The sequence below is a fragment of the Petaurus breviceps genome, unplaced genomic scaffold (assembly GCF_028583685.1).
Source record: "Petaurus breviceps papuanus isolate PSGF00001 unplaced genomic scaffold, PetGlider_PUasm1.0 81, whole genome shotgun sequence".
In the NCBI taxonomy this organism is placed as follows: Eukaryota; Metazoa; Chordata; class Mammalia; order Diprotodontia; family Petauridae; genus Petaurus; species Petaurus breviceps.
This window is the reverse complement of record NW_027186546.1, coordinates 5643693-5657375: the sequence shown is the minus strand read 5'-3', so window position 1 is coordinate 5657375 and position 13683 is coordinate 5643693. Positions and strand designations below refer to the sequence as shown.

Here is a 13683-nt window from a genome sequence, read left to right as displayed (position 1 = left end):
TTTTTATGGAGGACAGTTAGCTTCAGTCTTTTCCATGCCACGTCCTACACCTTTAGAGACTGAACAGCTTGCCATTGGTCACAAGGAATTTGCATAGACTAGCACAAATCTATCCCCTCCGCTCCAGAATTAACTCAAACACATGAATTCTTCCTGATAATTTATTGTTCCTATTCTTATTTTCATTAACATTGTATCATCTAGCATAAGACAGTGAGCAATACTTAGACACAGAAATGATGCTGAATGTATGTAGTATGTTAAAATGAAGCAGTTTTAAGTAAAAACTCCTTTACAGTTCAGGGATGTGGGGATGGTTAGCAGAAGAGAAATTTGCATAATATAAAATTGACTAGCCATTTTTTATACCTTTAAAATGGTTATAGTTATTTATAGAGACAGTTTAAAGGCAATTTAAATTTATTTCTATCATCTTCCAATCATATTTGTGCATAGGATAGAATGTTTACATTACTTATGGGTCTTTTATAGGAATGTCATTTTAGAGGAATGTTTTGCTCAACCTGTCTTTATTTGCAATTTTAATATTGTATAAAAAGGTGACTTCCTACCTCCCTGAAATATTAAAATATTTGACTTCTCTTTATTGCATTAGAGTTCTCTATAAATATAAGCTTTTTGATGACAGTGGTGTGAACTAGGTACTTTTGTACTCGGGAGATGTCCCAGGTGGCACTTGTGATGTTAAAATATCAGTCCATACTAGGCTTTTTTTTTTTTTTTTGCCTTTTTGGAGGGCAATTGGGGTTAAGTAACTTGCCCAAGGTTACACGGCTAGTTTTGTGTGTGTGTGTGTGTGTGTGTGTGTGGGTGTGTGGGTGTGTGGGTGTTAAGTGTCTGAGGTTGGAACTGAACTCGGGTCCTGACTATGGGGCCGGTGCTTTACTCACTGTGCCACCTAGCTGCCCCCTTCATACTAGTCTTTTAGCCCTTTTTTCTGCTGTTGCAGAAAAACAGACTATCAATCAAGTGGTGAGGGAATATAATATTGGATTTGTCCACCTAGAATCATTACATGTATATCATCAGTCAAGTTTTATCAGAAAGTATCTTAATATGTGCATGTGCAAGTTTTCCCAAAGTCTGCTTTCCTCTCACTACTCACCAGAGGGTGCTGGCTGCAAGTCCTATGCCCTCTCCTCCTGTGGATATAGTTTGGTTGTTTTAATTGCTTTTGCTAGCTGGGTTCAACATTTTGTTTAAGGAAAAAGGAATGAAATGTTATTCTGAAATATGAGAACTAAGAGATTTCTGTATGACTCTGCATTGACCAGTCTCATTCATAAGACAAAGGTGATTAACTTCTTAGTGGCTATGTGGTTTATTTTTTTTAATTTTTTTTTTTAAAGCAGTCGGGGTTAAGTAACTTGCTCAAGGTTACACAGCCAGTTATTATTTCTGGGTGTGGTGCTGAGTATCTGAGCCCGGATTTGATCCAGTGTCATCCCGACACTGGAGCCGGTGCTCTTACTCGCTGAGCCACCTGGCCGCCCCTAAGCAATTGGGGTTAAGTAACTTGCTCAAGGTTACACGGCCAGGTGTTTCTGGGTGGGTGCTAAGTGTCTGAGCCCGGGATTCGATCTCCAGGTCTTCTCAACACTGGAGCCGGTGCTCTTACTCGCTGTGCTACCTGGCCGCCCCATGGCTATGTGGTTTATTAAAGAACACAGCAAAGTAAATAAATTCAAAGGAATTCTTGCATAACAAAATTGAAGAAATTTTTTTTTTGCCCACTCATATTTTTCCTCCTCCAACTTTTTCTGTGTAATTAAAGGATTAGGAGAAGGAGTTGCTGGTTTATGCAGTACTAGCTGCTTCTCTACAATCCAGTCAGAAAAGAAGAGGAAAAATCTAAGGTGGTTTGGATTGGCCTTTCAGCTGATGTCACTATCAGCTGAAGTTTTACAGCTGTTGGCAGTCAGGTTTCTTTTGTTACACTGAGAACAGTGGTCTGTCTTGTCATGGAAACATTGGGTTCTGCACTGCCTCCCAGACAATACAGTTTTCCAGGATCTGTTCCATCATATCTTTTGATATTTCCTACTTGGGACATGGCCACAGTAGATGCCGCACTAAGCAATAAACAGGGAACAAAAAGTGACCATCAATGGCTACCTGGCAGCGTGGAAAGAAAGGCATACAAGATGGGAATAAAAAAGGAAATTTGAGGGGGGGATTTAGGGAAATGTATGATGACACATTTTTTGCCATTTTCCTTAATTTCCTAATGATTTCTTTCTCCCAGTCAGTTTCCAGTGAACTGTGAATACCTGCTACATTCTGAAATTTCCAACTAGAAGGTTTGATTCATAAGACATCCATAAACAAATACGTAAAATTCAAAAAAATATGTAAGGGATATTTCAATGCCTGATTAGGCAAACTAATTGCCTAACTATTTAACTGAAGTGCCAAAATTATTTAATATCTGCGACAACTCCTTGAGATAAGCATCATGTTAACAATCATGATTAATTTTATTTTCTACTCCATGAGTTCAGGATGATTTAGAATACTAATGAATATAACATATACATATTATATGCATATATGTACACACATATGTATATACATAAATGTATATATAATTATAGTTAACATTTTTAAAAGACCACTTTATATATCTTCTCCATAAAACTCTTTATAATTACCTAATAATTTTATTGTCATAATAAAAAGGAGTCACAAAAGCTACTACTTAGAAAATAACATTGTAAAAGAAAGTGTATTTCATTTGTAGAATTATAGAAAGCCAATTTTGTATTTGAATCACATTTTTTCAGTATTTAAAATATCTCTTATAATGTTTCCCAGTTTGTTACTTTTACTTTATATTGCCATTAATGTGAAAATTGCTATTTAAAAATGCAAGTAAGACAAAAGAAATGAGCAGTTTAAAGTTCTTTCAGATAAAAAATATTGCTCCTCACAGTCTCAATTAAAACAGTTGCAGAGAATCATTAATCCATGAAATAGTTTTAAAATTTAAAATTCACTTGGTCTGTATCTCTAGAACAATGCCTCTAAGCTTTTGCTGGCGATTATGGAAAGCAGACATGACAGTGAGAATGCTGAGAGGATTCTTTTTAACATGAGACCAAGGGAACTGGTAAGAAAACTTTTGAACATCCATGATAATCTTGATTGAGATAAAAGGAATGGCTTTAAAAACAGATAAAAGGTTTTGGAAGGACTGTTTACTTAACAATAGTGCTGTTGTTCAATTCTGTATCATGTCAAGAGAGTACTAATTCATGCAAAACACTTTAAAGGCATGAGCATTCATGATTTCAGCCTCTATAACTTCATTATTTTTATTTATTTTTATGCTTTTCTATAATAGTTTTCTAACTAAATCATCAAATGCTGCTTATCTGTTTTCTAATTCTTTTTGGTGAAAAAAAATTTCTACTTGAATTTGATATTAGCGTTTTTGAGAGTATCAGAAATATTTGCACTCAGATATATTGCATTTGCATCATCGTTGTGAAAAAATGAAAAGAGTAGTAACATTTCAGTAGTTAAACATTATGAGATTCTTGGCTAGAAGGAGAATTAAAGTACATCATTAGGGCAGCCTAGTTCTTGAAACTCATTTCAGTATGTCTCAAATCCTGGCATATGTTACTATACCAGAAAATCATCCAACAATGATTGTGTTTTGTCTTTGGGGAATTCATCTACCTAAATACAGATAGGCTTATTAAGCAGTCACAGGAATTTGTGAAAACTTTCTACTAAGACATGGAAGAGTTAACTATATGTGTCATTGAGGAGTTGAAGGTATTTCTACTGATAAAATGACAGCTCTTTTGAAAAAGTATTAGAGATATTTGTGTACAAGTTATCTTTTCCTACTAGATTATATACGCCTTGAGGGCAGATTGTCTCATTTCATCTTTGCTGTATTTCCATTTTCTAGAGCAATGCCTTGCACTTCATAGGTACTTAATAAATATTTGTTGAATGGAGCTCAACTAATTTAGAGGTATCCTGAGATGATTATATAGGTCATGTGGCCTACTTGTTATCCCTTGACTTTTTGCTGCTAAAAGAAAATCTCTTCTCAGAACCACTAAAAGAGAGTAATTCTAGCTCGTATATTAAATGGACTTCATGCATGACAAATGTTATTGTAAATAATTCAAATTTAGTGGCACCAAGTGTCTTAAATACCATTTGGAATAGTACTTAGTTTCCAGGTTAAGCCTGGAATCAGGAAGACTTGAGTTTCATACTTACTAACTGTGTGACCTTGGACAAGTCACTTAACCTCTGCCACAGTTTCCTCAATGCAAAAAAGGAATAATAATATCACCTACATTGCTTTGTTGTTGTGAACATCAAATGATATAGTATTTATAAAAAGTACTTAGCACACTGCTTGGCACATAGTAGGTGCTATATAAATACTTATTCCATTTTCCTCTAAAATATTTGGTTCTATGTACAGTCAATTAGAACCTTCTGCTAACAAAACTAGATATGAGCAATAGCCATGCTATTTCCTTACACCATGACTACTTCTCTACAGGTTAAAAATGGCTTTTAGTAGTTGAAGTGTGCAGATAGAGTTGTGGCTTGTTTTTGCATCACTCATCAAGTCAAGTCAACATACGTTATTAAGCATTTACTTTGTGCCAAGAATTGGTACCTCAAGATTTGGAATCACTCTTTGTAAACAGTTTAAAATAAATTTCATTTTATGTTACTATCCAGTATATTTATTCACAATATTGACTTCCTTGAAAGGTGGATGTCATGAAGAATGCCTATAACCAGGGTTTAGAATGTGACCATGAAGATGATCGTGGAGATGATGGCATTTCACCAAAAGATGTTGGACATAATATCTATATTCTGGCCCATCAGGTAACTTTTTTCTTTTGATTTCTTTGATAGTTAATAAAAGTCAGTATTCAAAAGATGTTGCAAAAGCAAAAATGACATGCCATAGCAACAGATTGTATTTGGAAGGTGAGAGATACTAAGAAGTCAAGGATGACACCCAAGCTGGGAACCTGAGGGACTGGGAGATTGCCATTACCCTCTACAGTAATAGGGAAAGTAAGTGGGGAAGATTTATGGGGAGAGGTAAAGTACAACTTTGGACATGTTGAGTTTAAGATGTCTACTAGATATCTAGTTTGAGATCTCTAAAAGGCAGGTGAAGATGCAAGATTGTAGGTCAGCAGAGAGGTTAGGGTGAGACTGTTAGATTTAAGCAGCATCAGCATAGAGAAAGCAGTTAAATCCATGGAAGATGATGAGATCACCAAGTGAAGTGGTATAGAGGGAGAAGAGAAGAGGTCCTAGGACAAAACCTTGTGGAACACTTATGGTTAGAGGTTGTGATCTAGGTTAGGATCCAGCAAAGGATATTAAGAAGGAACAGTCAGGTAAGAAGAAAAAGAAACAAGGGAGAGTGGTGTCCTTAAAACCTAGAGAGCATCCAGGAGAAGAAAGTGATTAACAGTGCCAAAGCTTGCAGAGAGGCCAAGGAGAATGAGGATTGAGAAAAGGATGTTGGATTTGCCAACAAATAAATCTTTGGTAACTTTGGGGACAGCAGTTTTGGTAGAACAAAGAGCTCAGAAGCTAGATGGCAAAGGCTTATGAAGAGAGTAAGGGGAGAGAAAATGAAACAACCTATTGTAGATGGACTTTTCAAGAGGTTAGCCACAAATGGCAGAAGTGATAAAAGATGAGAGTTATTGGGGGTGGAAGGATCAAGTGAGAGTTTTTTGAAAATAGAAGTGACATAGGCATGTTAGTAGGCAGTAGTGAATGAACAAGTAGGCAGAGATCGAAAAGAAGTGAAAGAGTTGGGATGACAGAGCGGACAATCTGGTGGAGGAGATTATGGATGTAGGAGAGGATTATTTGAACAGGTAGAGGGGTTAGCCTTGGTGTAAGGAGTAAGGTTACTTGCATCATGTGAAATAAGGGTGAAGGAAGATATAGTGCCATACCAGAAGACATATGAATGATATGAAATGAGGAAGAGGGATATCATGGTGAATGGCCTCAAATTTTTTGTAAAATATGAGCCAAGTTTCTCAGATGAGAGGGTGGGGAGAAGGGAAGCCACAAGAGGTTTGAAAATGGATGAAAAGTTTGGGAAGAGCCACTGGGGAGAGTGGAATAGTGAGTTGATAAGGAAGGTATAGAAGTTATTACCTAGCAGCAGTGGGGACCTAGTCATGGTTGTGTGACATAAATGTGTTAATCACCCCAATAAGAATGATTGATTGGTTTTTTGCCACTTTCATTCAGTAGGACGTGTGTAGGAGCAAATGTGATGGCTTGACAAGAATGATATAAGGTTGATGCTTGGTAGGTTGCAATTGGTGAAATGATAATTGTATTTTCATTTTTTTGTGATTTTACTTTAAAATGATCAAGCCCAGGGCTTTGTTATAAGTTCTTTGAGGAGCTGTTTCTATTAAGCTTGCTTTATGATGACACATGTAGATAGATGCTCTATAATTAATGTTTGATTTATTTAATATTAGGGACCTTAGAAACTAGTTCAACTCCTTTATTTTATTTTTTAAATAATATTTGATATTTTTTCAATTACATTTAAGGATAATTTTAAACATTCATTTAAAAAAATAAATGCCTGTGTATGCATATGTGTATGTGGGGGTGGATAAAAGGGGTAAAGTAAGAAATATTAGAAAAGAGAATTTTTGGTTAATAGTATTACTGGATGGAAAAATGCTGAGAATGGAAGCAGATAAGTCAATATTGTTGATGGATCATAGAATATGAGAATATTGAATGAGAGACAATAAAATAATGACTACTTCAAAGAATTAAGGAAGCATTATTTTAAAGAAAACAAAATACTTATAAAAAAAAACATGGTAGCTGAGAAGAAAAACAAGAAACAAGAAAGTAAAAAATAATTGATTGTGATTGTGTTAATGCAATCTTTCACTATGTAGAGGGTATGCCCCTGAGGAATGTAAAAGCCTAAGAAGACTGATGCAATGGCCCAAATCCTGCCTATATTCAAGTATGAATAAACCCACTGCTTTCAATGAAAAAAGGTTCAAATAGGAATTAACAAAACTCAGCAAAAACAAGACTAACATGATGAATAAGCTCAAACTGATCCTGAGTGTTAATGTAATTAATGTAATAATGTAATTAATTATTTAATATGATAAGCAAAAACTGGATCAAATCTGAGTTGGCATGTGTTGAGTCTTGACTGGTGTGATTTACCACTGACTCATGATAGAGATGAAATTTGTTTCTTTGTTTTAAAAAATTGAGACAGTCTCTATCCTCAAAGACCTCAAATTTTACTTAGACACCATCCTATTCACTTATAAATTAATTTTTGTTCTCTTTATTTACATGCATATCTTATCTGTCTTCTAAACTGAGTCTTCCATGATGACCAGAATCCATGATTTATCTGGACTTTGCTAAGGGTAGTACTGTGCACACAATGAGAACTTAATAACATTTAAATTAAATTCCTAAATTTAAGATGAATTTTCTGTGGGATGATTTTTTGTTTTGTTTTGTTTTGCTTTTTGGAGGGAGGGAAGGTAGGGCAATTGGGGTAAAGTGACTTACCCAAGGTCACACGGCTAGTACATGTTAAGAAGTGTCAGAGGCTGGATTTGAACTTAGGTCCTTCTGACTCCAGGGCCAGTGGTCTATTCACTGAGCCACCTAGCTGCCCCTTACATTTGATTTCTTGAGAGACAAGTTATCCTTGCCTAGTTCTTTATTGTCATTGTTGTTTAAATTGTTCTTTAACAGAATAGAAGACATAGAAGCAATTGTGGTTATATGCTTTATTGAATCATCTGAAATTACCATGTGTAGAAATGTTAATATAGATAAAGAGAAACTTCATTGTTTATGGAGTGTGTATTGAACCTTTTGCCTCCTGACTTATAGTTGACCATGTAGCTCTGTTGGCTTTGCACAGTTCACTAATTCCAAAATCTAGACTCAACTTCCTCTCTTTAAGAAAAAATGAACTTTTGTGCAGACAGTTTATTCTTGTGTACTGAGGCTTTCGATTTTTGTTGTACTTTTAAAATGACAATGAGAGAGTTCTGCATTTTTCTACCACTACATCCTTTTCTCCCCTTCCTGTGAGTGATCTTACCAGAAACAAATAATGCTTCTTTTAAGTGTCTGGTTTGATGTGCCTAAAACTATAAATGAGCCACAAGGGAAGTTTTAACGTGTGAGACAGAGAAGTTCCCTAAAACATTTTAAATGTGAGACAGAGAAATTACCTAAAACACAGGATATTATATCTTCTTGATTTGTTTTTTTCCTTATCGTCTTCTTTCTATCTTTCCTTTCTTCTTTTCCTTTTTACCTGTTGTATTGATTTGACTTTTTCTCTGTCTCTTCTCTTTCATCTCTCTTCTTGTCCTGCCTTCAGTAAAGATACTTTCTCTTCTAATCAAGCAGAGAATACTGACTATATTCATGGTGTTTGGTAAATATAAAGTAGTTTTGTTCTCTAATCTTAAGCTCATTGCCACACAGTCTTTATGAGAAAAATCTTTAGAACAATCAAGGCTTTCCTTTATGGAAGATATGAAAGGAGAACAGATAGACTTTCATATATGCTACTATACTGGAGACCTTGCAGTGACACACCTGTTATTATTAGTAGTATTAATATGTGATAGAATTTTAATGTTTACAAAGTTCTTTTAAAGAATTATATGCTCTTAAAGCCTCATAATAACCCTATGAGGAGAGCACTATAAGACTTTTTATACAATTTTCAGCTGAGGAAAGTGAGGTTAAATTATTTGCCCATGGTCATATAGCTGATAAGTACTAGAGATGGGATTCAAATCCACATCTTTCTGATTCAAAGTCTGGCACAATATCCACTATGCCACATCCTTGTGCACATGATTTTTCAACGATCTTTTTTATTTGGACTTAAACACACAAAAAAAGAAACAGCATTTCCATACATAGCAGAAAAAAAGAGGGGTCTCTGTGAAACCACAAATCTCCATTTAATATAATTTGCTTCAAAAAAGTATATAATAAATTCTACATATTACTTTCAAAACTGTCTCTGCTTATCTATGTTTCTTTCTGAAATGAATTCCAATGTTTTTTGTGCACTTAAAATATACAAATCTAAAATTTAAATTTAAAAATATATTCCTTTTTCCTTCATTATTTTGAAACCTCCTGAATCTACTCTCTAAAATTAAAAACCCAGAGAAAGAGGAAAAACAAACCCTTGTAACAAATAAGCAAAGTTAGGCAAAGTAAATTCACAGTGACTGTCAAAAAAATGTTTCTTTTTGTACTGTTAGTCCATCCTCTTTTTCTCAGGAAGTGGGTTCCATGCTTCATTCATAATAGATCCTCTGGAGAGATGGTTGGTCATTGGTCAGAATTCTTAAATCTTTCAATCTTGATGTCCTTGTATAAGCTGTTCTACTAATTTCCTTCTGCTTCAGTTCATTCTACCCAATATTCTCTGAAATAGTCTGTTTCATAATTTCTTATGGTACAATAATGTTCTACTTTCATAAACCATGATTTGTTCTGCCATTTTACAGTTGTGTGAGGGTGATTAAGAAGAAAGAAAGGAGAGAATAATTACTTATATAAAATCTAATATATGCTAGGCACTATGCTAAGCGTTTTTATAGGTACCATCCCCCTTTACAGTTGAAGAAACTGAGGCAGAGGTTAAGTGACTTGTCTAAGATTACATAGCTAATAAGTGTCTGAGATCGTATTTGAATTCAGGTCTTTATAACTCCAGACTCAGCACTCTATCCACTCAACCTGCCTAAGAAACCTTAGATTATAGTTCCTTGTTTTCTTTTTTTTTCCTTTTGATCCCTAATTCTGGATCAGGAAGTTTATTTTGCTTGCAGCTTTACTCTCCCCATTATTATTCTCTTTCTCACCACTACCCTCATCATTCACACTTGTTTCTCTGTTGTTTAATATATTTCTGCACCAAACTGTTTAAGTGTAGTATGTGTTTTTGACCCTCCTTTGTCTGTTTCAAATAAATATGGTTCATTTGATGCCTGTTCCTCCCACCCCTTTCTCCATATTGGTATACTTTTCTTCTCATAGACCCTACTTATGAAAAAATAGTAAGTTTTACCTCCCCTTTCCTCCAATAGTGTATTCCTTTTACTCTTCCTTCTCATTCTTCTTTTCCTGTCCTTAGAACAGCATAGAATACAACCAATCCACCTCCAGGACCTTTGTTTTTTCTTATTTTGCTCCCTCAATACCTTTTGTAGACATTAAGATTCTGAAGCGATACTTGTTTCCTCTCTCCCTATTATCACTAATAATAGTTTCTTAAAGTTTCTTCTAATTACTCAAATAAATTTACCTTTCTAGGTTTCTACTGACTTTTATGTTTACATTTCAAACAGTTTAGATTTTTGAATCAGAAATAACTGAAAGCCTTCTGTTCCATTGTAGGATTGTACTCAATTTTTCAAGACATTATTTTTGGTTATAAACCTAACTCTTGGCTTTTGGAATATGTTTTTCTTTCTTCAATATTGAGTGACCCTGTCTTAAAAAAAACTGATTTTTGCCATTTTGCAAAGTGTGAGGTGAAATTGCAAAATACCTTCTCTTCATTACCTATCTGTCTGCCCATGTGCCTTCACTTTCCTCCCTAATTCTTCCCCCTCACCCCCCCCATCCCGCTTTTCACTTTCCTTTTACATATTGTTTTCCCACTTTAGATTGTAAGCTCCTTGAGGGCTTTTCTTTTTTTTTTTTTTTTGTATCTCTATCCCTCAGAGTTTAGCATAGTACCTGGCATCTAACAAGTGTTTATTAATATATTGACAGAACTTAGAAAACAAGGATGTAATAGAAGATAGGGTAATAGAAATACTTCTCATGACTTAAGACACTTAGTATGCTTTCACCCAAAACAATGTGCTGAAAATATCTTTAAGATCTGAAAAGTTCAGTTATATTCCCTGTTTCTTAGTATGAGCAGTAATGAAGATACTTTATTACTTTTTTGCATCCTGTGAAATAAAGTAATCATAGCTCAGTTAAAATTGTTCACAGATAATTACAAGCCCATCTTGTTGCTTTTGCAAAGGAAGTAAAGAAGTAGTACTGATTACAGCATATTAACCCAATAGAATCCCTAGAGAAGTAAAGCAGCATATGTTTGTAATGAAAATATTTTAAATAGTTTGAGGTCAGTCCTTTATTGTATTAGAGTCACTAGGTGATGCAAGAACATATCTCTCTTGTAAATTATTTTGGTGGAGGAATTTTCTTTTCAATTATTGAGGTCATATTTATGACATATGCATTGTTTGCTTTTTGAACTTTGTTCTTTTTTGGATCTGTTGTGTTTGGTATGTCTCAGGGACATCTATTTCAAAATGCCCAATAGGCTGTTGGTGATTATATTGCCAATGCGATACCCACAACAGCTGCTATGAATATGTAGACGTGTTTTCAGGCTTGAATAGCAAAATATAACAATGTCTCTCCCTCAAAGATGAAACCAAGATATTTATTCAGATACCAGAAAGCCAAATCCACAATGGTAACAAAGAAGTTTATACACCTCACCAATTCAGGGAGCACTGACATCCCCAAGCCTTCCCTCTGTTAGGCCGCCCCACAAACAGGCTCTCCCAGGCAAGATTCTTCCCCCTCTCACTCACATTAGCTGCTCTGCCTCTTTCTCTCCTAACTCTGCCTCACACTCTCTTCCTGCTCCACCCTTCCTGTTCCACCCATTTGGCAAAGCTCCTCCCACCATGGGCTCCATGTGACTCAGGCTCCATCACAGCAGTCAGCTGGGCCTGAGCTGAAAGCAGGTCACATGGATCTATTAAGAATCAGGGAAGAATTTTCAAATTCCCTTAACATTACAGTGATGTGGGACTGAAGATTAGGGGAGAATCTAGGGCTAGATATATAGATCTGTGTGTCACATGCATAAAGAATGTAATTAAGTCTATTGGAACTGTTGAGGTTAGCAAGTAAGAGACTGTAGGGTGAGAAGAAAAAAGTATCCATGTGTTAACCTTTGGTTAACACCCAGTCATGGATGATGAGCCCAGAAAGGTGACTATGACAGACAGGAGAAGAACCAGGAGAGAACAGTGTCATGAAAACCTAGAGTGTAGAAAGTATGTAGAAGGAGGATTTTTCAACAGTAGCTGATACAGCAAATAGCAAATATTTGAAAATATGAGGACTGAAGTGCAGGGGGAAATGACTAATTTTCATTTAATAGATCCTTGGTAACTTTAGTGAGAGAAGTTTCAGTTGAGAGATAAGGTCAGAAGCCCAAATGCAACAATGGCACTCTGAAGTGACAAGTAATTTCAATTTGTATATGATAATCTTAAATTCAGGAATTTTAAACGACACTTTCTAAACCTCCATTTCTATTTCTTTGCATTGTTAATTTAAGAAAACCTTCTTCTCTCTCCTTGCTACTCTCTGGAATTCTGTATTCAATTGGGCATATCTTTCCCTTTCTCCTTTCCCTTTCCCTTCTTTCCTCAGCTATTTATAAAGCCTCATCAGATAATCTTTTTGCTTTCTTGCTTTTCTTTTCTTTGGGATACTTTTTGTTGCTGCCTCCTGTACAATATTGCAGACCTCTGTTCATAGTTCTTCAGGCACTCTATTTTCCAGATTAATCCCTTAAATCTATTCATTACCTCTACTTCATATTTGTAAGGGATATTATTTAGGTCAAACCTATATAGTCTTTTTTAAAGTTAAGCCTAAATTTCACAATACAAATCTCATGATCTGAGCCACAGTAAGCACCAGCTCTTGTTTTAACTGACTGCATAGAGCCTCTCCATCTTTGGTTGCAAAGAATATAATTAAACTGATTTTTTGTTGACCATCTGGTGATATTCATGTGGAGAGTCACCTTTTAGGTTGTTGGAAAAGAGTGTTTTGTATGACCAGTGAGTTATCTTAATTAATCTCTATGCTGCTTCATTTTGTACTCCAAGGCCAAACTGATTTGTTATTTTAATTATGTTTTGATTTCCTCCTTTAGCACTCTAATACCTTATGATGAATATGACATTTGTGTGTGTATGTATGTGTATTATTTCTAGAAGATATAGGTCTTCATAGAATTGAGCAACTTTGTCCTCTTTGGCATCAGTGCTTGAAGAATAGAATAGTATTACTGTGATGTTGAATGGTATGACTTAGATTCCAACAGATATTGTTCTGTCATTTTTGAGATTATACTCCAGTAATGCTTTTCTGACCGTTTGAAGTGCTTATTGTTTGCCAGACACTATGCTGAGTTAAACTTAGCAACTCCAAGACACAAAATTATAAGAACAAATGACTCATAAATTTATAGCTTATTGGAACAGCAAAGTTCATATAGACTGATCTTTTCCTTTTACATGTCCATCATGGCCCAAAGATTTCACACAAGGACCTCTTGGACTCACATGAACCAGGTTTAAGTCTTGACCTTAAAAAATCTCCTTGATCATGTTGATTTTAAGGCCCTAACTCCAGACTCCTAGGGAAGTCTCTAAAAGAAAGTTTAGGTAAGGTTTATGTTTTGAGTCTTCTCAAATGTAATAGGGTTCCCTCCCACAAAGGTACTCAGTGTTTACTATGGGTATCAAACATTGGATG

General features: G+C 35.2%; 1 protein-coding gene across 4 annotated transcripts in view; it reads left to right on the top strand.

The window, feature by feature from the left end:
* LOC138176119 (inositol 1,4,5-trisphosphate-gated calcium channel ITPR2) overlaps positions 1-13683 on the top strand; it is a 529530-nt gene that overhangs the window by 375102 nt on the left and 140745 nt on the right. For 3 of the 4 annotated variants that reach the window (XM_069106875.1, XM_069106876.1, XM_069106878.1), the window contains exons 44-45: positions 3035-3130; positions 4774-4893. In XM_069106875.1, coding sequence (XP_068962976.1) covers positions 3035-3130; positions 4774-4893 — 216 coding nt within the window. The remainder of the gene's footprint in view (positions 1-3034; positions 3131-4773; positions 4894-13683) is intronic. The other variant, XM_069106877.1, reaches the window with a different exon arrangement.